A 27,738-nucleotide genomic window follows, 5' to 3' on the forward strand; every position below is an offset into this window, starting at 1 on the left:
CTATAGCTCCGCCCCTGTCTATGGGTGGTTCTGCCTTTGACTTTTGCTTAATTGACTTTCTTCTAATATCGCTCAACTTGGTGAATGCTTCCACTCTATCCAAAAAAGTTATTCGGCCAAGTTTCAGTTGTGGAATGAGTTGTCCACTCTGATCATATTCGTGATATACAGCATCCCAGTTTTGAATAAACTTGAATAAAATGTAGTGAATTTGAAAGCCACTCAATGCACATAATGCGTCAGTTTTAGAGTTTGAGGTGGACCTTTTCAAAGTGGAAAAAATGTTTATGAGAAGCCATATCTTGTCATATCAATACACACCATATTTTGGTTGAACTTGCTATAAGATGACCCATTTTAAGGAAACACAACCATTTTTCCTCTGGTGTCGGACCGCTAACATAAGGAATAAAAGATACATGAATTGCATCGAAATGTTCTTTTTTTCCCGTATAGCGTTGTGTATGATTTATTATGAGTCTTCAACTCTTTGAGAAGTTGTTGGAGAACAAATGTATGATTCTCCTCTCCTTTACCGAGCAAAGTTGAAACCGCACGATAACCATAATTGATGTCACCCTTAATATTTAAAATTTGTTTAATGTATTTTTGCATAAACACCAACATCTCTTCAATGTGTAAGATTTTTTGTAAAAAGAGTGAACTAGATGGTTTTCTAATGTAAACACCTTTGAAAACTCTTTTTTGAAGATGAAGAATCCGTAAAAAGTGTACCAACATGTTTGAAATAGGATAGAGACCACATCGTTGAATTGTCACTCTGTGTTGACTTGGCCTTATTAAGAGCACCATTTATTTTTATAAGTTCATTGGGTGGTTTCAAATTTCCAGTTTCTGGATAGGCAATCTTCCTCAGTTTCTCTTTGATGTGGAGTTTCATATTGTCATCAGCTTTCAAAAATCCCTCTTGAATCACTTCTCATTTGGTCATGATAGATATATTCGATTTGCCTACCTTCATCACACCACAATCATCTTTCCGAAGTCTTTTCTAGTGTGTGTAAACCTAATCCATTTACATGGGTCTATCAAGTTTCATCTTCTTTGAAATTAAACAAGCACACTAAATATCGTACGCCTTTCTTATTGTACAATCACACTTTGAGCTATATGAACCTACGTTCTCACCTCCCTTGGCTTCCTGATAAATAAAATTAAATCCCGATCGATATATATTGGCCACCAACTGTGAATAAGATTATTGTCTTTGAATAAATATTCTAATACTGTAATGATGGGACCGAATGATATTTGTATCTCGTTATGATGATTTTGGATCACTTGGTTTACGGAGTCCCAATCTCTACATAAATCACCTTTACTATTTCCCAATCAATTATTCGATGTAGCATGAGCAGATTCAACTTTGTTAGTTGTTGTATTTCTAAAGTGTCTAACTTGATCGGGTCAAGCACAAACAATCTTCTCCTTTACTTAGTATGGAATTGTACTTTCAACATATTTTAAGAAATCTAGATATTTCTCACATAACTTCTTGAAATATATTATAGATTCAACATATAACTCTTTCATTGAAGAATTTACTATCACATTCCACACATCCATTATGATTTTAAATTTCACACCAGCTTTGACCTTTTTCCCATCTTCACCCTTGATTTACTTGGTCCCTACCACATGCTTAAGTCTACTTCTCATATTTGCTGTTATGTGATACCTACAAAGTAATTCATATGATGTAGGAAACACCTTTGTAATCAAATTCATCAGACTGGCATCACGATCAGTGACAATGACGTTTGGCATGATTACTGGGTCCTTCAACATATTCTGACACACTTCTAAAACCCACGTAACATTGTCCTCTTTTTCACTTTCCAAAAATGTAAGACCAACTGAAAAAGGCATCTCTGTAGAAGTAACACCAACAATTTACAGAAGTGGAAGCCCGTACTTGTCGATCATATATGTTGAATCAATAATTAGCATAGTGGGAAATGTGTCGAACAACTCAATGGAATCAGGATGAGTCCAAAATATATCTCGAACGGTTTCTCCATCCTCGCACACTTTGTACCTAGATACATAATGATTATCATCCAAAATCTATAATAGTTATTGCATTTTAGTTCTTGGACCTCTTATCGCCTTGTTGTTTCGGGCATGAACATTGTATACTTGCTTGATATTTGAGACATTTTGAGGTCTTTTCCGTTTCAAATTTTCAAGTAGGTTTTTAGGTTTCACCATGTTAAATGTCACGTTAGAAATAAGATCATTATCTTCAAGATTAAGGCGACATGCAATGGGATGACTAGATAACTTGTAACATAAGTCATAATTATGCTCACCACAAATCATATTAAATGTTCATGTATTATTCGCCTTAAGGTACTCGTGCAACTTAAAAGAACACCCAGATTTTCTCAAACCAACGTCATCATGTTTCAACTTACGGATAAGTTTTGTGTACTTGCCACTTTTTTCGCATTTCATTATCTCAAATACACGTCTTCTATCAGAACTATTATCTGACCCCCCAATTACAATGTTGAACCCCAATTTTGTAGCCTCCATGCATATCCATTAGAGCATATGTTCATGAACAAGGAACTCTTATTTATTTGTAAATTGTTTACCAATATCTACCTATACATCAACCGATTTGACATCCATAGACACAATAGGCTTGGGGATAACATCAGGGTGCACCTTGTCCAAGACTAATCATAACAAAACAAATTAAAAATTGACCAAATTCATCATTACAGTAATCTGGAAATACACTTTCGTACTATATTCAACAATAATCCGAAATTACACTTCCAGATGCAACATTCGTCTTTTCAGAGAAAGACGAGATTCTAGCAAATAATGAAGAAGGAAATACATGTACATTACCTTAAAGATTCTACCAGAGGTTGATTCTTTGAGATTTCTCCTTGATGTAGAGTCTCTGAAGATATTTCTCGTTGAGACTTCTTTCTCATTTCTTCTTCTTCTTCTTCTTCATACTCTCTTCTTGGCAAAGTTTCTTCATTTAATGTTTAATCTTCTGAGGATCATTCATTCACCAAGATTCTTCTTTCAAAGGAGACTACCTTCTTCTTCTTCTTCTTCTTCTTCTTCTTCTTCAAAAGAGTTCTTTGATGAAGTTGCTAGAGATTATTTTAGGTTTGAGCTCATCCTTTCATTTTTTAATAGTTGAATCAAATCATTTAGTTTCTCGATGATTTATTCCTTGAATTTTTCCCAAAGCTTATAAATATTCCCATCTTTCAATTTAAGGGTAAGATCAAATTTCTGATTCCACTTCTTATCTCTTAAATATTTTGTTAGTGACAAAAGATTATCAACAAAGTTGATGCTTTGTAAAATGAATTAGTAGAGAAATAAGTGTTGATTGAATAACTAGAAGTATTAAACCAAATTCTAACTATTAAATATCGAGATATGGATAATGGGTTGCAGAAAGCTCGAAAAACATTGTTTAAAGTAAGTTCTTCTTAAATTATAACATAATTTATTATATTATTATTTTTTAATTTTGACAAGTTATATATTCAGTGAAGGGTTGATAAAATACTCAATTCACATGTGATATAATAAAGGCTTAAATGCAGTTTTGGCCCCCCAAATTTCTCAATTGCTTGATTTTGATCCCCCGTGTTTCAATTGCTTGATTTTGGTCCCCCAAGTTTTGTAATTGCTTGATTTTAGCTTCTCAAGTTCCAATTGCTTGATTTTGACCCCTCAAATTTATTCCCTTTTGCATTTGATAGTCCCCTAATGACATGTAGACTATATTTTTCTCTTTTTTTGTTTCTTTTTCTCTTTTCTTTTCTTTTTTTAAATTTTCTTCTCTATAGTTTTATTTTTCTTCTCTTTTTAATAGTTAAACTTTGAATGTAATATTTAAAAAATCTTAAATATTTCATTCAACTTAGAATATACGGACAAACATACAATATCCCTTATATAAAATTGAAATTCTATATGACTAATAGGATTGCTAGACTTTGGGACTTTATGCTTAACTATCAGGGAGTTATTGGCCAAAGAGTTTGTTATTTTAATTAGGTAGTGGTCTATTTTATTTTGTTAAAATAATTTGCTATTACGCATAAGTTGAATGAAATATTTAAGATTTTTAAATATTACATTCAAAGTTTAACTATTAAAAAGAGAAAAATAAAATTGTAGAGAAGAAATTTAAAAAAAGAAAGAAAAGAATAGAGAAAAAGCAACAAATAAAAAAGAAAAATTTAGTCTACATGTCATTAGGGAACTATCAAATGCAAAAGGGAACAAACTTGAGAGGCCAAAATCAAGCAATTGGAATTTGGGGGGCCAAAACCAAGCGATTATAAAACTTGAGGGACCAAAATCAAGCAATTGAAATATGAGAGACAAAAATCAAGCAATTGAGAAATTTAGGGGGTCAAAACTGCATTTAAGCCTATAATAAACTCAACTGCATCTTCTATCACTCTAGACATGTTAGGCTAAACTAAATAAAAGTTGCTCAAGGAATAACATTCCCAACAACAACATAGAGCAACAAAAAAAACAACAACAATAACACAACATATTTCTTATATTAACAAAAACAACAACATAACTCAACAAAATTAATAACATAACTAACAAAAACAATAACATAACTAACAAAAACCATAATAACACAAAATTTTTACTTATCTCAACAAAAAAAACAACATAACTCAACAAAAATGTTAACATTAATACAAACATTTTACTTGTATCAACAAAATCAACAATATAATTCAACAAAAATAACTACATGACTAACAAAAATCACAATAATAACACAAACCTTATACTTATCTCAACAAAAACAACAACACAACTAAACAAAACATCAATAATAACACAAACCTTTTTCTTGTATCAACAAAAACAAAAACAACAACACAAATAAAGGTTTGGTGGTTGATTTATAATATTAGTCTCTTGCTTTAAAAAAAAAACAACACAACTAAACAAAACATCAATAATAACACAAACATTTTTCTTGTATCAACAAAAACAAAAACATAACTCAACAAAAATAACAACATAACTAATAAAAACCACAACAATAACATAAACCTTTTACATATCACAACAAAATAAAACCTTTAATATCATCTAAATAACAACAACCACCCTAAACCTTTTATTACCTTAACAAAAACAATAATATACAATCTATAGAGTTTAGTGTCTCAACAACAAGAAAAATAAAAAACCCTAAAGGACAAATAATTTGAACAACCACAACAATAACATAACTCATAACATGAATTGTGGAAATGTTTCATGTACCGGAAATGTGTAGAGGAAGTCAAAGCAATGAATTTTGTGTTTCTGTCTTGCTAGTTTCATAACAACTTTCCTTGATCCATACAATTTGGAGAAGAAATGCTAGAGTTTTGTGAAGAAATAATGTGAACAGGTTTATGGAGATTGGGATAAGGAGTGAGAGATTAGGGTTTATCTTATAGAGTCAGGGCACAATTATATTTAGAAGCAAAAAAAGTATGGCTTATATAGGTAAAACTTTTCACCACAGCTGAAAGAAGCAACCGTATTGAAATGTCCCTTATTAACATTCATTTAACCCATTACTGAGGGACATTTCACCATAATTATTACTTTAGACCTAGGTGAAAAGTAGTTTAATTTTAAATTAAAAATATAAATTTAGGGAACACGCCTCTTTTGTAACGAAAAAAACACAAAATTGCTGGTGTTGGGATTTGAAACGTGTCACTCCTTCATGTTTCACCATAGTTGTTAGTTTAGGCCGTGGTGAAAAGTGATTTAAAAATAAAAAAGAAAGACGCCTAATTGAATAGATATACTTTGATGGAATAAATAGACAAAGTAAGAATCTATTATAAAATGTATAATTAGTAGTAGTGCCCTCATATATAAGGAAATAAAGTTTTTAGGCTAACTTTTAACCAAACAACGAATAAGGCTTAGAGCGGTTAGTCTCTAAACCAAACTAATTTTTTGCACATGCCAATCTCAAACCAAGGCAGAGTTTTGAGTTGGTCATCCTCCTAACCGAACTAGGGTTTTACACAGCCTGACCACGAAACAAACCATGATTTTACCAGGTGATCTTGAACCTATTGATTTTTTACACCGGATGAACTTAGAAACCAAAAGAGATTTTAATTCGGATGATCTAGAATCGATAACACTTTTAACCGGGTTGAGCTCAAGAATCGTTATGGAAATTTTCACTGGCTGATCTTCATAAACCAAAAGAGAGCTTTTTCTTCAATGGCGAAACTCACAAACAAAATTGAGACTTCTTAAGACAATCCCCTAATACAAACACGAGCTTTTTAAAATGATTTAGCTCACAAACAAAAATATCAACTTCCTATAGAAGAATTATTTACACAAGAGAAAATACGCTCTTGGTAAGTTCACGAACCTTCATCCAGAACAATATCTTCACTTAGACTCAAGAACACTCTCGAAGCACTATCGCTAAAATATGTGTGAAAATATGAAAGATTTAGAGAGGCAGTGGGAGAAATGAAAAGTGAGGTTTTCCACGTTTTCTAGATGTGAAAAAGTGGTAGAGAAGCTCTCTATTTATAGGGCAATGCGTGGTATAAATTTGAAAAGAATCCATGAGAAAAATCAATGCTTTAATCAATTAGGAAACCTATATAATGAATTGCTAAGGCCACAAATAGAAGGTTTTGATATAAAGCCATTACCTATCATTAAGAGATTGTCTCGATTGATTTTAGACTCAATCAAACATGATCTATTCAATTATGTTTATGGTCTAATCGATTAGACAATTATAAAAAATTCCCACAATCAATTGAACACTCTTCTAATCAACTAGCTAGGAATTAAAAACATTTTTTGGTGGTTTAAATAAAATAAAGAGAGAATTCTCAATGTTTTTAGTGTGTGTGTGTGTGTGTGTGCGCGCGCGCGCGTATGTGTGTGTGATTTAGCCATAATGTTTCCAAAAATGCTCTTGTGTCTTTATAAGACACTAGTCACTTAGACGAATATGACCAATTAAGCTTTCACACTTCCTCACTTTCACAACTCTGAAGCTTCAAGTCTTGACATCACTATCTTTGATTTTAACATCATACAAGAGCCTTGAGTCTTCTTAATGAGGCTTGAGATATCTCCATGTTGATTACCATCATCTGAGAGTTTGAAAGGTTAAACCACCAGTGATCCTTGAAACCTAAGTCTTCACTCTAAAGTCGTTGGGCTATAGTGTTTACTTCCAAAAGATGAGTTGAACTTTAATAACATATTCAAGAGGATCGCTTGATAACTATAACCTTGAATCTTAACGTGATGAGGCTTGAGATAAGTCTTCATAATAAACTCCATCATCAGACAAATTACATGATCAGAGATCTTTACTGACTTCACTGAACGCTACTTAACGTAAGGTATGGTCTTCATAGATAGGCTCATGTAAATTGATCTCCTAGCACACCAATGATACACAGGCTTCATCTGATAAAACACCATCACTCGAGTAAGATACCAAGTATAATCATTTGATAAATAACTTGTCAAGCACCATCTGTAACACCCCAATTCTACCCAAAGTATTTAGTCAAGAAAATATCAGAGTATTAAAATTTCATACAACACAATTAGGATGTTACACTAAGTAACCAAACAAACACCTAGAAAACAAACGGACATCAGCGATGCCAAAAGCATACAACACCTGCCAATAAAATGATACATAACACACGGAAGATATGAACATATATATATACGTATAGTTCTCACTCTCAAAGAGGAGTTTTCCAAAATAAAGCGTTTACTATACACATCAGCACATCATCACATATACATATTCAAAAGAGTCATATACAAATAAATAACAACAGACTCCCGACTCCCCGGTGTTACGTATCAGAGCGACCGACAAGACCAACTGGAGAACTACCTCTTCCAAAAGACTCCCAAAGCGGCTAATCTGCAGGATGCCACTCAAGCATCAAATCAGCAGAAGGGTGAGAATATAATTCATAACGAAAAGCATGATAAATATAGTAATGCCAACAAGTATCATCAAGAATCATACAACAAGGTAATCCACTCATTTAACCACAATCGATATATAAGTAATACTACACATGAATGATAACATAAATTATAAAGATGGACAATGATGAATGAGACTCGACTATGCATATGCATGTGGTACCAAATCCGGAGTAAAACTCCTCCTTGTCATTATGACAAATACACCTTGCCGAGCATTATGCTGGGACTTTATTCCACTCAGGAAGCCCGCAGGCTATCGTCACCGAGCATATAGCTCCCACTGATGACCTCTTGCCACTCAGGCTAATATACCGTTACCGAGCATTAAGCTCCTACTGGTAACCAATGCCCGCAGGCCACCTGTTAATAGCATTCCGCCATTAACGTAATGAAATGTCATGCTGTGCATACAAATGACTCGATTACATAACAACAACAACAACAATATAACTCGGTCACATATCCACATCGCACCGGTTATATTAATCCACACGGATACATCACCAAAATTGCCACTCAGGCGTTCATATTCACACAACACGCATATACCGTCAAAACATACTTGATTAGCAAATATCATTTCACAAAATACATTTATGAAAAATCATTCAACCAACAACACACTCCTCTTCATCATAAAGCATACTCAAGGGTTCCCATAATACTTCAAACGGCGCGTAGAAACGACCTACGGTTCATAAGATACAACGAAACGAAGTTTGGAAAATCTATATTTCGCACAGTCCGCTTGAGCTCCGCTCAGCGGACCCAGATAGAAAATTATCAGACAAAAATGCAGAAACTCCGCTCAGCGGACCTCCACAGAGATTTTCCTGCAAAAGAACCTCCGCTCAGCGGACCCTAGGCCGCTCAGCGGACCTGCGTAAACCTAGAAAAATCAGTTCTGCAACAGACCTGCAAAATCCCACCCAATCATCTCAAAACCTCAAATAAGCTTCCCTACACATCCTACACAACCCATACATGCCATATATTCACTCTAGCAATCAATGATCCATGGTTCACTCACTAAATGTTAATAACCTAATAATTCCTTCATGAGCAAGAAAACATGGAGAAATGAAAAACAAACATGATAAATGGGGATATCTATCATCATACTACACATACACACCACAAAATCAAGTTTATAACTTCAAAACTCACAAAACACCCAATCCACCATTGTTGGTCAAACTTAGAAAAGAGCAAGAACAAGAACAAAACAAACAAAACTATAAGAATCATACATCCAAGATAAATTAGATTCACCCCCTTACCTTGGTTTGATTCTTCATCTTCTCCAAAATCCCCTTCTTCACTTTCTCTCCATCTTTGCTCTTCTTCTTTCTCTCTTCCCTTTCTTTCTCTTCTTTTTCTTTCCACCCTTTTTCCTTTCTCACAAATATCTCTTTCTTTATAAAGAAAATATCTACCCCGCGGAAATGACCAAAATGCCCCTACGCTCAAATATCGTTCAAACGCCCCCAAAACGCGGAATATTACCTTAATAATATTTCTAGTACCAAAAATATGAAAACCTTCAATTAAATATTAGTCCGCCATCCCGAACTAATACCGACTGGAACAACTCCAAAAACGGTAAAATTCCAATAACGTCACAAACGTCCAAATTAAGCATATACTTATTTTTCCGGGCGTTACAATTCTCCCCCACTTAGAACATTTCCGTCCTCAGAAATATCCCAAACGCAAACAAACCTGGATACGCTCTCGCATCCGACTAACCAACTATCAAGCCACGGAAGCAACGACACAATCAGCACGAACAAAGAATCACTCTAGCTAAAAGCCAAACAACCAAAACACAACAACGACAACGAGATGCAATGCCCATACAATGCACTCATCGACTAACACCAAAACACAAGAAATAATCAAGACACAGACAACAACCCGGTCGCACAACATCCAAATAACCATGCCAAGACATAGCAGTCAAACATGTAACCAAAACATCTGGTGGTCTTATAATTCCTACCACATCCACTGTCCACAATTTGAACTCTAACAATTCATACACACACATACAAACCGCGTCATTTCACGCTTCCGATGCGCACTCTGATTTCCCACAACAAACAGATTTACCAATTTCATAACCAATTTCCAACTCCTTCTAGTATTCACCAGAAACTCATTGTTCTCTCTTAACATACTCAACCTCTTAATCTGCCGTGTCAGCTCGCACACTAGACAAAAGTCTTTGTATTATCCAATCAAAGGCAAAAAGCTAATCCAAACACATCCTTGTTTCACAACACAAGCCCTCATAGATCCTTAAGTGACCAAATCGCCCTCTCAGTCTGACCATCCGTTTGAGGATGATACGCCAAACTCAAACGCAACTTCGTACCCAAAGTACTTTGCGAACCTTCTCAAAATTTCAGAAATAAACCTCGGATCTCAATCTGAACAATACCTTTCGAAACACCATGCAAACAAACAAACCAACAAACAATTTTATCAACATACCACTCGCCAGTACTTCCATCGGTTAATCCATTCTTATTGAAATAACGTGAGCAGATTTCGTCAATATATCCACAATGACCCAAATTGCCTCACAATTACTCGACGTCCTCGGCAAACCAGAAACAAAATCCATAGAAATGTTATTCCACTTCTACTCAGGAATGGATAACAGTTACATGAAACCAGACGACTCCTGACAAGTCAAACACAAATAAACAAATCCCTTCATATCCTTCTTCATTACCTTGCCACTAAAAATGACCTTCTCAAATCTTGATACATCTTAGTAGCATCAGGATGAATACTCAAATCACTATGACGCACTTCATCCAAAGTCCTCTTTTCAAATCTGAACATTAGGAATACAAACTTGATCATGACATCCCATGACATTGCTCTTATCAATCCGAAGATCACCATCTTTATCTTCGACTAATAAATGTCATCTTATCAACCCATTCAAATCCGATTTCTGACCTTTTCTAATCTCATCAAGAATACCATAAGTAAGCTTTCACATATAAAGCTCAACACTTGAAGAAGTCGCTTTACGAACCAAATTCAAATCTCACAACTGTTTCAACAATCACAATACTCGAATCATCAACATAGACGTATGCAATGGTTTCTCATATTCAACTCGTTCTGATCAAACGAATACTTCAAACTCTTGTAGTCACTTACACACACAAATCTAGATCCGAAAAATTAGTGCCTTCAAATTTCCCAAACAGAAATAACAACTGCTAACTCTAAATCTTGTGACAGATAAATCCTTTCAAAAATCTTAACTCGCATAAAAGCATAAACCTCCACTTACCCCTTGAACATTCACTTCACTCAACCAAAAACTCACACAAGGAAACTTAGCAAACAACTTCTTCTTCCCAACACGGACAAAACAATTCTCAAGTACTTAGCATGATCATTTTCACACTGATGATACCTATACCTCAAATCAAACTTGCAAAACAAACAAGCTCAAACCAATTTGATCCATCAAAATATCAATCCTCGAAAGTGGATACTTTTCCTTAATTGTCACTTTTCTCAATTGTCTAAAATCGACACAAAGCCTCATAGAACCTTACTTCTTAACCAACAAAACACGTGCACCCTACGGCGACACACTTGAACGAACAAACCTCTTCTCAAGAAAATCCTTAAGTTGACTCCTCAACTCTTTCAACTCAGAAGTTGGCATCCGATACGGAACCCTCGACAAAACAATAGTTCTAGGAACTAAATCCGTCAAAATAGAACTCCCAGACGAAATTCCCCTTTTTGACGATGAATCAATTAAACCTTCAAGAAACACTTATACAAATGCGCAACTATCCGCAATCCCAACAATTGCTCTTTCTCAAGAACATCCAAAGTCGTCGACAACATAAACAACATCGTACCACCTTGCACCGACTCATTCACTTCCAATATTATCAAACTAGCCAGATAAGCCTATCACGTCCAATACGATCCCGTCTACTATCAACAAGAGATTAAGGGTGATCAAGTCCTCAATTTGTCAATAGGTACCCGACAATCATAATAGAGTATAAACTATCAGTACCAACATTAATAATATTCTTTTCCAACTTTTGCTCATAACACAGAAGCACTATGATTCCGTAATTCACAAACCTCTCAAGATCATCTGAACCAGCCAACCCGACGTCTTGTAGCTACGTGCCAAAACACTTCTAACAACATCTCAAAACAAAATTCCCGAGATCCTACTCAACTCTTCATACTCCTAATTCACTGATCCAACAAAGACACCTCACACAAGGCTACTCAAACAACAACTTCACAGTCCATCAGTAGCGTTATAGCATCACAACTCTCTAAATTCCATTACTTAGAAATAACCAAAATCTACTCCGAGACACTCCAACTTGATTAACAACCAAAGTCATAAGTCCAAGTCGCCTTCACTTCAGAAAACAGCAAATTCCAACAACACTAGTACTGCTGCCCTCAGTAGCATACTAACATCTTGCAACTGAAACATATCCGAGAAGCATATCTTCTCCCCCACTTAGCTTCAAACCACTCCTGCATACAACCGACTAGAGGCACAACAAGTACTGACAGTGCTCCACACACTTATCACGTACTGAGGAATTAAACAACATTAGACAACACTGGCCGGACAGACCGACCTGCTCTGATACCACTAATGTAACACCCCAATTCTACCCAAAGTATTTAGGCAAGAAAATATCAGAGTATTAAAATTTCATACAACACAATTAGGATGTTACACTAAGTAACCAAACAAACACCTAGAAAACAAACGGACATCAGCGATGCCAAAAGCATACAACACCTGCCAATAAAATGATACATAACACACGGAAGATATGAACATATATATATACGTATAGTTCTCACTCTCAAAGAGGAGTTTTCCAAAATAAAGCGTTTACTATACACATCAGCACATCATCACATATACATATTCAAAAGAGTCATATACAAATAAATAACAACAGACTCCCGACTCCCCGGTGTTACGTATCAGAGCGACCGACAAGACCAACTGGAGAACTACCTCTTCCAAAAGACTCCCAAAGCGGCTAATCTGCAGGATGCCACTCAAGCATCAAATCAGCAGAAGGGTGAGAATATAATTCATAATGAAAAGCATGATAAATATAGTAATGCCAACAAGTATCATCAAGAATCATACAACAAGGTAATCCACTCATTTAACCACAATCGATATATAAGTAATACTACACATGAATGATAACATAAATTATAAAGATGGACAATGATGAATGAGACTCGACTATGCATATGCATGTGGTACCAAATCCGGAGTAAAACTCCTCCTTGTCATTATGACAAATACACCTTGCCGAGCATTATGCTGGGACTTTATTCCACTCAGGAAGCCCGCAGGCTCTCGTCACCGAGCATATAGCTCCCACTGATGACCTCTTGCCACTCAGGCTAATATACCGTTACCGAGCATTAAGCTCCTACTGGTAACCAATGCCCGCAGGCCACCTGTTAATAGCATTCCGCCATTAACGTAATGAAATGTCATGCTGTGCATACAAATGACTCGATTACTTAACAACAACAACAACAACAATATAACTCGGTCACATATCCACATCGCACCGGTTATATTAATCCACACGGATACATCACCAAAATTGCCACTCAGGCGTTCATATTCACACAGCACGCATATACCGTCAAAACATACTTGATTAGCAAATATCATTTCACAAAATACATTTATGAAAAATCATTCAACCACCAACACACTCCTCTTCATCATAAAGCATACTCAAGGGTTCCCATAATACTTCAAACGGCGCGTAGAAACGACCTACGGTTCAAAAGATACAACGAAACGAAGTTTGGAAAATCTATATTTCGCACAGTCCGCTTGAGCTCCGCTCAGCGGACCCAGATAGAAAATTATCAGACAAAAATGCAGAAACTCCGCTCAGCGGACCTCCACAGAGATTTTCCTGCAAAAGAACCTCCGCTCAGCGGACCCTAGGCCGCTCAGCGGACCTGCGTAAACCTAGAAAAATCAGTTCTGCAACAGACCTGCAAAATCCCACCCAATCATCTCAAAACCTCAAATAAGCTTCCCTACACATCCTACACAACCCATACATGCCATATATTCACTCTAACAATCAATGATCCATGGTTCACTCACTAAATGTCAATAACCTAATAATTCCTTCATGAGCAAGAAAACATGGAGAAATGAAAAACAAACATGATCAATGGGGATATCTATCATCATACTACACATACACACCACAAAATCAAGTTTATAACTTCAAAACTCACAAAACACCCAATCCACCATTGTTGGTCAAACTTAGAAAAGAGCAAGAACAAGAACAAAACAAACAAAACTATAAGAATCATACATCCAAGATAAATTAGATTCACCCCCTTACCTTGGTTTGATTCTTCATCTTCTCCAAAATCCCCTTCTTCACTTTCTCTCCATCTTTGCTCTTCTTCTTTCTCTCTTCCCTTTCTTTCTCTTCTTTTTCTTTCCACCCTTTTTCCTTTCTCACAAATATCTCTTTCTTTATAAAGAAAATATCTACCTCGCGGAAATGACCAAAATGCCCCTACGCTCAAATATCGTTCAAACGCCCCCAAAATGCGGAATATTACCTTAATAATATTTCTAGTACCAAAAATATGAAAACCTTCAATTAAATATTAGTCCGCCATCCCGAACTAATACCGACTGAAACAACTCCAAAAACGGTAAAATTCCAATAACGTCACAAACGTCCAAATTAAGCATATACTTATTTTTCCGGGCGTTACACCATCATTTGAGCCAATACATCAAGCACTATCACTTGAACAATCATATCCTTGAACAATAAGACTAGTGAACAAAAAAGGTCTCAACTGAATGTACATACATACAAGAGACATGAGATCCTACCATGATCAAGAATGACCCCTCTCATAGACAACTTTTCTCTATACAGAAGTCTATGTTGCAAAAGTTGCCAAGAGAAGACCAAGATTTTAGAAGGTGTCCAACTTTTCCAAATAAGGGGGGATCTGACTCTTAGTCAAGGTAAGTGGAGGCCATTGAGAAAGTGTCATCTCTAGCATGCCTCAAACTACATTGATCTCTTTCAAAGGTAAGAGTGACATCTGAAGGAGAGACAAAAGTTCATTGAAGGCATCAAACTCTCTAAGAAAGAAGGGTCTATGTCACCTAAGATAGCAAGTTAAGACCCCGTTATCCACCACACTAATCTAACCCACCAACCCACCAGATTGAACATAGATAGAGAACAAACCAGAGAACCTAGTCTTTAAGGGTATGATCCCTAACCAAGGATTCTTTCAAAAGGAAGTTTGAGAACCCGACCCAACTTTTCTAATGACACCATCGGTGAACTAATGTGTCCTATCATCCTTTTTAGTCCCGAGGAAAGAGACCCCTTCTCACCAAGGAGAAGAAGAGCTTAAACTCTATATCCTCTCTCCCACTAAGTGAAGAAACAATAGTAGCACCATATCTTACTACAAGAATATCTCTCCAAAGTCCTAAGTCTCCGGTAAAATGTCTCCATCTCCACTTCGCTAAAAAAATTAGATTAACGACCCCAAAGTCTCTCACATTTATTCTTTAAAGACTTATATTGTGACAATATTGCAACTGTGATATTCTCTAACAACAATATACGTTTTACAAAGATAAAATTTATCAATATCAAATATTTTAAGTTGAAAAGAAGAGTACTCATAAAAAAAAAGTTGAAAATACTTTGTATACTTCATGCAGACTCATTAACAAAAGGCTTGACACATAGATATATTATTAATTTAATCTCCTCATCTAAAGAGTATTTAAAATATTCAATGCTTCATCTAAAGAGTATTCAATGTACTTCATGTCTAAGAAATACAACTGAAAGGAGAATCACATACTATATATAGGGCTGTTCATGGTTCGGTTCTATCAGAAAACTGAACCGAACCGAACTGAACCATTATATAAAGACATCTGAACCATACCGAACCGTTTTAATTCTTTTAGAACCGAAATGAACCAAAAGTTTTGGTTTGGCATAACGGTTCAGAATTCCGAACCGTACCAAACCATTAGAAGACAATTTTTATAAACCGAACCGTTATACTTAATTTTAAATTTTTTTAATAAAAAATCTATTTAAATTTATTTTTAGCATTTTCTTATAAACTTTTTTCAATATACTATTATACATAATTTTTAACTTAATTTCTTTTTATCTACATTGATAATCAAAATCCAAATTAATTTAAAATTGCAAAAGTCAAAACTCATTAAAAAATCATAAATTAGTTAATTTTTACAATATTTAGGACTGTTTGAATAAACAACTTATTTACAGCTTAAAGCACAAGTGCTTATAAAATAAGCACTTACGAAAAAATTTGTATAAGTCATTTTAATAGCAAAAAATGTCATAAGCTATATTGATAAAGTCTCGCAAACAGTGTCACAAAACTTATATCAGTAGATAAGCTTGAAAAAGTCATGCAAACAGTGTCACGGAACTTATATCAGTAGATAAGCTCGGAAAAGTCAATCCTAGTATCTAAATACAACTTTTCTTAAACCAAAATTCAATCGAACCATTTCTTAAACAAAAATTCATTCTAACTAGTTCTTAAACCAAAATCAACTAAAATTAAACTAGGGTCTTCTGAAACTCTTCTAACTTGCAAAGTCTTCATCATCATCAAGATTTACCGATGTCGGAGATGTTATCTCTACAAAACAAAATCAAAATTACAACGACAAGTTAGATATCACATAACCATAACCAAGTTAGATATCACAACTAAAATGTAAGCCAAAATTACAATGACAAATAAGAAAGATATCAACATAACCATAACCAACATGTCTTCCAAAATTAGCACTTAAATGTATCCGAATTTAAGAATAAACTACAAGTACCAATCATTTTCGAACTTCAAACTATTCAATTGATTATTTATTTTCAATTATCTATTCAATTGCCTCATACCACATGGAAACTCAAGAAGCACAACAAGATGACTTTATATCAACAATCATCTTTCCAGTCTTGACTCACATATAGTATTAGAGGTGAAATTGCAACAGAAACAATTCTGATTAATCCATATAATGCTATTAATATGTTTTCCCTTAAGTAAGTTCTAACTATAGACCAAAGAACCAAACTCTTTGTATTGTTCTTTGCTCTTTCTCTAACAAGTGATTCCCAGGCAAAACAAGGCCCACCTAGTAAGTTTTGTTTTGTACACACAAGAAAAGCACTCAATTCAACAAGCACTTAAAAATGTCTTAACTGGATGGAGAATTCCAAAGAATAACAGAAACTAGTGAGCACAGCAGAGTTTCAAACTAGTAAAGCTCAACAAAAAAAAAGGAACAAGCAGAGACCAGCAACAGCAGTGTTTCAACTTTCAAAAAGCAAACCAGAATAACAACGGTATAGAAGGAAGAAAGTGGCTTGGTAGTTTTTCTAAATACTGAATAGGAAAATATGGCTTCTAAAATAAGGTTGTTTACAAACAAGTTTTCTTTCAAAATTGGTTTGATTGCTTGATCTTAGAAGATTTATTTATTCTAGTGGCTTTGAGTAACCTAAACTGAGTAAAGAATTCATCCAAGACATACTAAGGACTCTGAGAAAAATCACACTAACATAAAATTAACCATGTGAATAACTTCCTTTAAAAATTGGAAGTTTTCCACCACTTTCATGTGAATCACTATAGTTGAAAAATTATAACTATTAAAAAGTTAGAAAATTGATTTACCTTGCTCTAATTGATGAATCTCATCAAGGTCCTCCTCAGAAAATATGGAGATGGATTTTCCTTTCAACCAATCTTGCGTGCAAACAAGCGCTTCCACCATTTTAGGTGTTAGACAAGTGCGATAATCACTAACAACCCTTCCACCCGTGCTGAAAGCAGATTCTGAAGCTACAGTAGATGCGGGAATAGCCAACACTTCTCGAGCTATGCTTGCCAAAATAGGATATCTAATTAAGTTGACTTTCCACCAGCCTAAGATGTCAAACTCTACTCCTTTAACATATGGTACCCGTATTTCTTGTAGATATGATTCAAACCAGAATAACAACGGTATAGAAGGAAGAAAGTGGCTTGGTAGTTTTTCTAAATACTGAATAGGAAAATATGGCTTCTAAAATAAGGTTGTTTACAAACAAGTTTTCTTTCAAAATTGGTTTGATTGCTTGATCTTAGAAGATTTATTTATTCTAGTGGCTTTGAGTAACCTAAACTGAGTAAAGAATTCATCCAAGACATACTAAGGACTCTGAGAAAAATCACACTAACATAAAATTAACCATGTGAATAACTTCCTTTAAAAATTGGAAGTTTTCCACCACTTTCATGTGAATCACTATAGTTGAAAAATTATAACTATTAAAAAGTTAGAAAATTGATTTACCTTGCTCTAATTGATGAATCTCATCAAGGTCCTCCTCAGAAAATATGGAGATGGATTTTCCTTTCAACCAATCTTGCGTGCAAACAAGCGCTTCCACCATTTTAGGTGTTAGACAAGTGCGATAATCACTAACAACCCTTCCACCCGTGCTGAAAGCAGATTCTGAAGCTACAGTAGATGCGGGAATAGCCAACACTTCTCGAGCTATGCTTGCCAAAATAGGATATCTAATTAAGTTGACTTTCCACCAGCCTAAGATGTCAAACTCTACTCCTTTAACATATGGTACCCGTATTTCTTGTAGATATGATTCAAACCAGAATAACAACGGTATAGAAGGAAGAAAGTGGCTTGGTAGTTTTTCTAAATACTGAATAGGAAAATATGGCTTCTAAAATAAGGTTGTTTACAAACAAGTTTTCTTTCAAAATTGGTTTGATTGCTTGATCTTAGAAGATTTATTTATTCTAGTGGCTTTGAGTAACCTAAACTGAGTAAAGAATTCATCCAAGACATACTAAGGACTCTGAGAAAAATCACACTAACATAAAATTAACCATGTGAATAACTTCCTTTAAAAATTGGAAGTTTTCCACCACTTTCATGTGAATCACTATAGTTGAAAAATTATAACTATTAAAAAGTTAGAAAATTGATTTACCTTGCTCTAATTGATGAATCTCATCAAGGTCCTCCTCAGAAAATATGGAGATGGATTTTCCTTTCAACCAATCTTGCGTGCAAACAAGCGCTTCCACCATTTTAGGTGTTAGACAAGTGCGATAATCACTAACAACCCTTCCACCCGTGCTGAAAGCAGATTCTGAAGCTACAGTAGATGCGGGAATAGCCAACACTTCTCGAGCTATGCTTGCCAAAATAGGATATCTAATTAAGTTGACTTTCCACCAGCCTAAGATGTCAAAATCTACTCCTTTAACATATGGTACCCGTATTTCTTGTAGATATGATTCAAACCAGAATAACAACGGTATAGAAGGAAGAAAGTGGCTTGGTAGTTTTTCTAAATACTGAATAGGAAAATATGGCTTCTAAAATAAGGTTGTTTACAAACAAGTTTTCTTTCAAAATTGGTTTGATTGCTTGATCTTAGAAGATTTATTTATTCTAGTGGCTTTGAGTAACCTAAACTGAGTAAAGAATTCATCCAAGACATACTAAGGACTCTGAGAAAAATCACACTAACATAAAATTAACCATGTGAATAACTTCCTTTAAAAATTGGAAGTTTTCCACCACTTTCATGTGAATCACTATAGTTGAAAAATTATAACTATTAAAAAGTTAGAAAATTGATTTACCTTGCTCTAATTGATGAATCTCATCAAGGTCCTCCTCAGAAAATATGGAGATGGATTTTCCTTTCAACCAATCTTGCGTGCAAACAAGCGCTTCCACCATTTTAGGTGTTAGACAAGTGCGATAATCACTAACAACCCTTCCACCCGTGCTGAAAGCAGATTCTGAAGCTACAGTAGATGCGGGAATAGCCAACACTTCTCGAGCTATGCTTGCCAAAATAGGATATCTAATTAAGTTGACTTTCCACCAGCCTAAGATGTCAAACTCTACTCCTTTAACATATGGTACCCGTATTTCTTGTAGATATGATTCAAACCAGAATAACAACGGTATAGAAGGAAGAAAGTGGCTTGGTAGTTTTTCTAAATACTGAATAGGAAAATATGGCTTCTAAAATAAGGTTGTTTACAAACAAGTTTTCTTTCAAAATTGGTTTGATTGCTTGATCTTAGAAGATTTATTTATTCTAGTGGCTTTGAGTAACCTAAACTGAGTAAAGAATTCATCCAAGACATACTAAGGACTCTGAGAAAAATCACACTAACATAAAATTAACCATGTGAATAACTTCCTTTAAAAATTGGAAGTTTTCCACCACTTTCATGTGAATCACTATAGTTGAAAAATTATAACTATTAAAAAGTTAGAAAATTGATTTACCTTGCTCTAATTGATGAATCTCATCAAGGTCCTCCTCAGAAAATATGGAGATGGATTTTCCTTTCAACCAATCTTGCGTGCAAACAAGCGCTTCCACCATTTTAGGTGTTAGACAAGTGCGATAATCACTAACAACCCTTCCACCCGTGCTGAAAGCAGATTCTGAAGCTACAGTAGATGCGGGAATAGCCAACACTTCTCGAGCTATGCTTGCCAAAATAGGATATCTAATTAAGTTGACTTTCCACCAGCCTAAGATGTCAAACTCTACTCCTTTAACATATGGTACCCGTATTTCTTGTAGATATGATTCAAACCAGAATAACAACGGTATAGAAGGAAGAAAGTGGCTTGGTAGTTTTTCTAAATACTGAATAGGAAAATATGGCTTCTAAAATAAGGTTGTTTACAAACAAGTTTTCTTTCAAAATTGGTTTGATTGCTTGATCTTAGAAGATTTATTTATTCTAGTGGCTTTGAGTAACCTAAACTGAGTAAAGAATTCATCCAAGACATACTAAGGACTCTGAGAAAAATCACACTAACATAAAATTAACCATGTGAATAACTTCCTTTAAAAATTGGAAGTTTTCCACCACTTTCATGTGAATCACTATAGTTGAAAAATTATAACTATTAAAAAGTTAGAAAATTGATTTACCTTGCTCTAATTGATGAATCTCATCAAGGTCCTCCTCAGAAAATATGGAGATGGATTTTCCTTTCAACCAATCTTGCGTGCAAACAAGCGCTTCCACCATTTTAGGTGTTAGACAAGTGCGATAATCACTAACAACCCTTCCACCCGTGCTGAAAGCAGATTCTGAAGCTACAGTAGATGCGGGAATAGCCAACACTTCTCGAGCTATGCTTGCCAAAATAGGATATCTAATTAAGTTGACTTTCCACCAGCCTAAGATGTCAAAATCTACTCCTTTAACATATGGTACCCGTATTTCTTGTAGATATGATTCAAACCAGAATAACAACGGTATAGAAGGAAGAAAGTGGCTTGGTAGTTTTTCTAAATACTGAATAGGAAAATATGGCTTCTAAAATAAGGTTGTTTACAAACAAGTTTTCTTTCAAAATTGGTTTGATTGCTTGATCTTAGAAGATTTATTTATTCTAGTGGCTTTGAGTAACCTAAACTGAGTAAAGAATTCATCCAAGACATACTAAGGACTCTGAGAAAAATCACACTAACATAAAATTAACCATGTGAATAACTTCCTTTAAAAATTGGAAGTTTTCCACCACTTTCATGTGAATCACTATAGTTGAAAAATAACTATTAAAAAGTTAGAAAATTGATTTACCTTGCTCTAATTGATGAATCTCATCAAGGTCCTCCTCAGAAAATATGGAGATGGATTTTCCTTTCAACCAATCTTGCGTGCAAACAAGCGCTTCCACCATTTTAGGTGTTAGACAAGTGCGATAATCACTAACAACCCTTCCACCCGTGCTGAAAGCAGATTCTGAAGCTACAGTAGATGCGGGAATAGCCAACACTTCTCGAGCTATGCTTGCCAAAATAGGATATCTAATTAAGTTGACTTTCCACCAGCCTAAGATGTCAAACTCTACTCCTTTAACATATGGTACCCGTATTTCTTGTAGATATGATTCAATTCCAGTCTTAGGATCAAACTTATTCCCAGTTTCTTGACTATAATGGCGGAAAATATTATCATCGTCCTCATATGGTGGTGTGTCTAGATGGCTAGATTGAGAGTCGTCAAAACCAAAACAAATAAATCAAATTTGGGTGTTGAAAAACACCTTCAAAATCACAGTAACCAAACACAAATATGATACAAAATATACACTCTTAACCCAATAAAATAGAATCCAAGCACAAAAAAAGAAGAAACCCTTTATTACCTTCAAGTTTAGCTTGGGTTATGAACCTTTGAAAGATGAAAATCAACACAGTATAGAAGAGATGGCTGAAAGCTGAACTGGAGGGGAACGACGACGCCATGCGGAGCTTGTGATTTGGTAATGAAGATGAAAATGCGACTGAGAAAGGGAAACGCAACTTCAACGATTTGGGAATTTAGGGTTCTTCATCTTTGGAGCTTCAACGATTTGGGAATTTAGGGTTCTTAGTAGCTTCAACAATTTGAGTTCAGTTTTTGGTGTTTTGGTTTTCACGATGGTTTCTGTTCGAGGATATATGACACTATAGTTCAATATTGATCTTTTAAAATTAATGGTTCAGTTTTGGTTTATGTTTGGTTAGTTTTAATTTGGTTTGGTTTTAGAACCGTTAATAAAATAGCGGTTCGGTTCACTAACCAAATATAATGGTTTGGTTATTTTAACTTCAGTTCAGTTCAATTTAGCAGTTCGGTTCAGTTCGTGGATTTTTTGAACAGTCCTAACTATATATATTTTAGATTTGAGCCCAGAAGTCTTTCATAGATTCAATATCAACCTATCATAAATCATGTAATTTATATGTACAACTCTTTTGTTTATTTTCTTCTGCATCTTGTAATTATATACTCCGCCATTTGTTTATTGCATCTTGTAATCATCAATTAATCATCATTGAATTAATTTCAACACATAAAGAATCCCATCTACTTCCATTCACATTGTATGCCCTTCCTTGTCAATAAATGCAGCTGCGACAACATGTACTATTAGCAGTTTCTCACTGCCACTTCACATGTGCACTGTCTTCCATCTCTGATCCATTCATCTCCTCCGCTAGTATTATTTTGATTAAAATAGGATCATCTCATCTCATTTTATTATTTTAGAAAAAAACTACATTTTCGTATATTATTGTTTCTAAAAGTCCTGAGTGAGTAATGAATATGTCAGACATGCCAATTTCAATTTTGAAGCAAGTGTGGTCAACCCTCGAAGCAATTTATTTTAGTTTTGTTACGCAGAAAATACAGCATAATCGGTCGGAAGTAACATGCATGTATTAATTACAATCAAAACACAAGAAAAAAAAAAACAACAAAAGAAAACATTTTATTACTTCCTTCCTTGCAAAATATACCACCGTAACACATTATACACATGCATGTGCATGCATGAATGACATAAACAAATTCCTTCTATCTCAAAATACAAACAACAGAGAGAAAGTTAATAACCAAAACATTAATTAAATACGTAAAACCTACTTCAACCCGATACTGTTAAGTTGAACGCCATCAGAATTCAAAGTTGTATGTATGAGTTTCTAGTTGTTATTAACTTTGCAGGCATTGAGTGGCTTGCCACAGAGACACTCATTGTACTCAAAAGACGACGCATCAAAATAATTTATAGCATTAGGAACTGGACCACAGAGATGGTTATGGCTCAAATCCATGTAACCAATGTAAGAAGCAGAAGCTATAGATTTAGGTATAACACCCTTAAGGTTATTATAGGAGATATCTAATGAAGTAAAATAAGCCCTAGAACCAAAATCAGGTATATTTCCCTCCAACATGTTATGACTCAAATTTAGGTCACTGATTCCTGAACTGAAAAGAGTCTTAGGAATCATCCCCGAAAGCTTGTTCGTATCAAGCTTTAGTGTCCCCAATGAAGGCATTAAGCCCAATGAGTCTGGAATGGGCCCGGTAAACTGGTTTTGAGATAGATCCAGATCTGAAAGACGGTTAATCTGAGAAATTGAGCCCGGGATAGGCCCGTGAAACTGATTACCGCTTAATAAAGCCTGGTTCAAATTCTGAAGTTTACCGAAGCCCGGTGGGATGAACCCCGAGATCCGGTTATTACGGATGTCAAGATGAGTCAAGCTAGTTATACTGATCAACGAACTCGGGATTCCGCCGCTGAACAAGTTGTCGGCGAGGCTTAAACGGTTGAGGTGAAGGAGTTTTCCAATGTCGGTTGGGATGTTTCCGGAGAAGCGGTTTCCGGCAAGGTCGATGATTCGAAGGAAAGATAGTGAGGTGATGCAAGTGGGGATCTCGCCGGAGATACCCTTCCAATCGGTGATGGTAATGCTGGAGATTTGAGTTAGTTTACAAATCTCCGGGGAGATGGAACCGGTCATGTAGCCAGGACGGTGTGCTTTTTCGAAGGTGGTGTAGAGAGTGCCGGCGCGGAGGTTTATGTCGGCGACACGACGGGTGTTTTGGTCGCAGGAGACGCCGAACCAGTTGTGGCAGCAGTCGGTTCCGGTCCATGAGTTGAATAAGCCGACGTTGGGTTCACGGAGTGATGACTTGAAGGCTTGTAGAGCTGAAAGTTCGGATGGGAGGCATGAGTTGACGGTGGCGGTAACGGCGAACAGTAACAGTGCCGTTAAGTAGAGTATTTGCATTGAGGGATGTTGTTTTTGAACGAGGGGGTGTGAAAAATGTAGAGAAGCTATGTGTGTGTGCATGCATGAAGATTTGGATACTCATGTTGTGATTTTATAGGACTGTTAGGGAGGTTTTTGGACAACTTTGCCCTTTTCATTGTTCATATTCAAAATATTAGGGTGTTTAATTTAAGTCAACTAATGTGGTGCTATATGCTAGTTTTTTAAGATGCTCATAATATAAATAGGGATAGTTTTTTTTTTTTTTTTAGCATAAATGGATAAACCCCATGAAGGTTCCCTAAGCTGTTGACTAAGGCATGTCATGACTATGTCACTTAAATTTTTTGTGTTAAGAAAAATGAGATAGAATAGATAATGGTTTTAAATTGCGATTGCGGCTGCGGATGCGGTTGCAGATGTTGCGATTGCGGTCATTGCGCTTGTTGCGATGCGCATTGCGGCCGTTGCGGCGTGAATTTTTAAAAGGAAGTGTTTGAAATATTATATTAAAAAACACTTAATGTTATGTTTTTTCATTATATAAGAAGTAAATTGAGTTTTAAAATTCTAATATATTGATTTTTGATGAAAATACTTAAAAAAATGATTAAAATTGTCCGGTGGGGTTCCTAATGTATTCGGAAGCGAAACTTTAAAATCACACCGCAATTGCGGTCCGATGCGGTTGCGGAGGCAACCGCATCCGCAATATTGGGGTGCAATTGCGGTTGCGGACCGCAATTTAAAACCATGGAATAGATGAATATGGAAACAGGGTTTTCTTTATCATTTGAGAACAAGGTTATTACTACTTATTAGTAGTAGGTAGTTGAGACTTGAGATTAACTATAATGAGTATTATGGATATCGGAAAAATATTATAGAATATAATTAAGGAGGAAAGGATATCTTTCAAACTCATTTGTTTTTCTTTGATGTAGGAAGAAACTCCCATAAAAGTATGTTTGATTGAGTTTTAACAATCATTTTTGAATTATTAAAAGTAAAATTTACTCCTCTAAAATAAATGTCACATTTATAAAAAATTATTTGTCCTAAAATAATAAGTGTTACTTTTAGTTTCCAATACAATTTTAGTTTTATTTTTCAATTGTACCCTCTAATTAATACTCTTCATTTACTATTTCTCTCACATTACATTAATGATGATAAGAATACACCAATAACAAATAAGGATAATTTACCAATCGTTAATTGGTCTAGTGGTGATTGGCCCTGAACTTGGTAGGAAGAACCACGGTTCGATCCCCCGCAACTGCGATCGAGAGGGCTTTGGAAGCAAAAAAAAAAATAAGGATAATTTGATAAAATTGCTATTCTCTCTTTCAATTATTACATTTTCTTAATATGTATGGATATGTCAATTATGACACTTATTTTAAGACCAAAGAAGCGTATAAATATGATTTTACAAAAAATTTTTAGTTTTTTTTTTTAATTTTTCTACTTTTAAAAGTAAAAGAAAACAAAACAACAAAGTAGTTTTTGTTTTTCACTTTTTGAAAATTTTAAATTCTAAAAATAAAAAACACATATTTGTTATTTTCATTGATGGATTTTTTAATATAAATAAACTTTTACACTTACAAGGTGATAAAGTGTGCACTACGATGCAGTCGACTTCAATCATCTTTGAGTCCGGTCCCAAGCTGCAGGTTGTCTCTAGAGTTATGTGACCACTTATGTGCACGTACTCGCTTGATAAACCCATTATTAAACTAGAACACTTCAATGTTGTCGAGATCGAGCTGGAGTTTTTGGAAGGTGTTCTAAAATAGGATTTTAATTGAGCTTTATTGGTCTATCAAGATTCATTAAATATTCTAGTTTCCGTATTGCACATTGATGATCATGGGTTTGTTGTCACGAGGGAAGACTCTAGATGGCGTCATTGTAGGAGAAAGTGATGATAGCCCCTAGTTCTCTCTGTTGGGCTTTGGAGATTCTTTGGGATATTACGTTCGTCGTCAGCACCTGCCTGGTGTATTTTCTCTAGATGAACTAGAACTTTCTCTAATAGAGAAACCCCCAACTATGGTGTTAATCACGAATACTAGATCTTTCTTAGCTATTTTCGAGAGAAGGTGGTGAAAATGGCAGTGATAATGGAAGGTGTGGCCTATGTTAGTTTTACTGGGGCCCCACGGTAGAAGCCATTGTACTTGCCAAAAAGTACATAATGTGTGGCACCCCTATGCTGGTAGGGGTGGCCCAAAGGCCTTAGTAATTTTATGTGGGATAGGGTGTTATGTACAAGTGTGAGTTGTTAGTCCCACATTGCTTGGAAAAGTGGAGGTTGAACACTTTATAAGTGAAATGACTCATACGCCTATCACCTTAAGATTTTAAGTGAATATATGGTGTCTCTTTCACTTGTGTGTTTCTCTTGACCCAATGTGGATGCTCTTCATGAAGACCCAACAGTGGTATCAGAGTTGATGGTTCAACTAATGGACCGGCTCCTTGTATCGAAAGTCTTCTTGACAATGTGGTGGTTAGGTGGTGTGTCCCGTTGTAGTGCCCACAATGGCGGTACAAGTGTATGTTGATGAAAGAGCTTTCGCTTAAGGGGGCACAGTGGATGGACTCACACTTAAGGGGGATATTGTTGTGTACAAGTGTGAGTTGTTAGTCCCACAATGCTTGGAAAAGTGGAGGTTGTGCACTTTATAAGTGAAATGACCCATACGCCTATCACCTTACGGTTTTAGGTAAATATGTGGTGTCTCTTTCACTTGTGTGTTGCTCTTGATCCAATGTGGATGCTCCTCATGAAGACCCAACATAGGGTTTACTTACAGTGGTAAGAAACCCTGTTCAGTGGTGTTTTTGGCTATGGAGAGAGCAAGCTCACATGAGGTGGGAAACTGTATTCTTTGTGATATTTCGTTTGAATTTGAGTTATCCTATCTCATGCTAG

The 27,738-nt window shown here is 35.4% G+C and overlaps 1 protein-coding gene across 1 annotated transcript; it reads right to left on the bottom strand.

The window, feature by feature from the left end:
• Positions 1-23,477: 23,477 nt before the first annotated feature.
• LOC131635287 (DNA damage-repair/toleration protein DRT100-like) lies at positions 23,478-24,887 on the bottom strand. Its single transcript, XM_058905900.1, has one exon. The coding sequence runs from the start codon at positions 24,873-24,875 to the stop codon at positions 23,715-23,717; it is 1,161 nt and encodes a 386-aa protein (XP_058761883.1). The 5' UTR covers positions 24,876-24,887; the 3' UTR covers positions 23,478-23,714.
• Between the last annotated feature and the right edge of the window lie 2,851 nt (positions 24,888-27,738).

Source organism: Vicia villosa, unplaced genomic scaffold (assembly GCF_029867415.1).
Source record: "Vicia villosa cultivar HV-30 ecotype Madison, WI unplaced genomic scaffold, Vvil1.0 ctg.001463F_1_1, whole genome shotgun sequence".
NCBI classification, from domain to species: domain Eukaryota; kingdom Viridiplantae; phylum Streptophyta; class Magnoliopsida; order Fabales; family Fabaceae; genus Vicia; species Vicia villosa.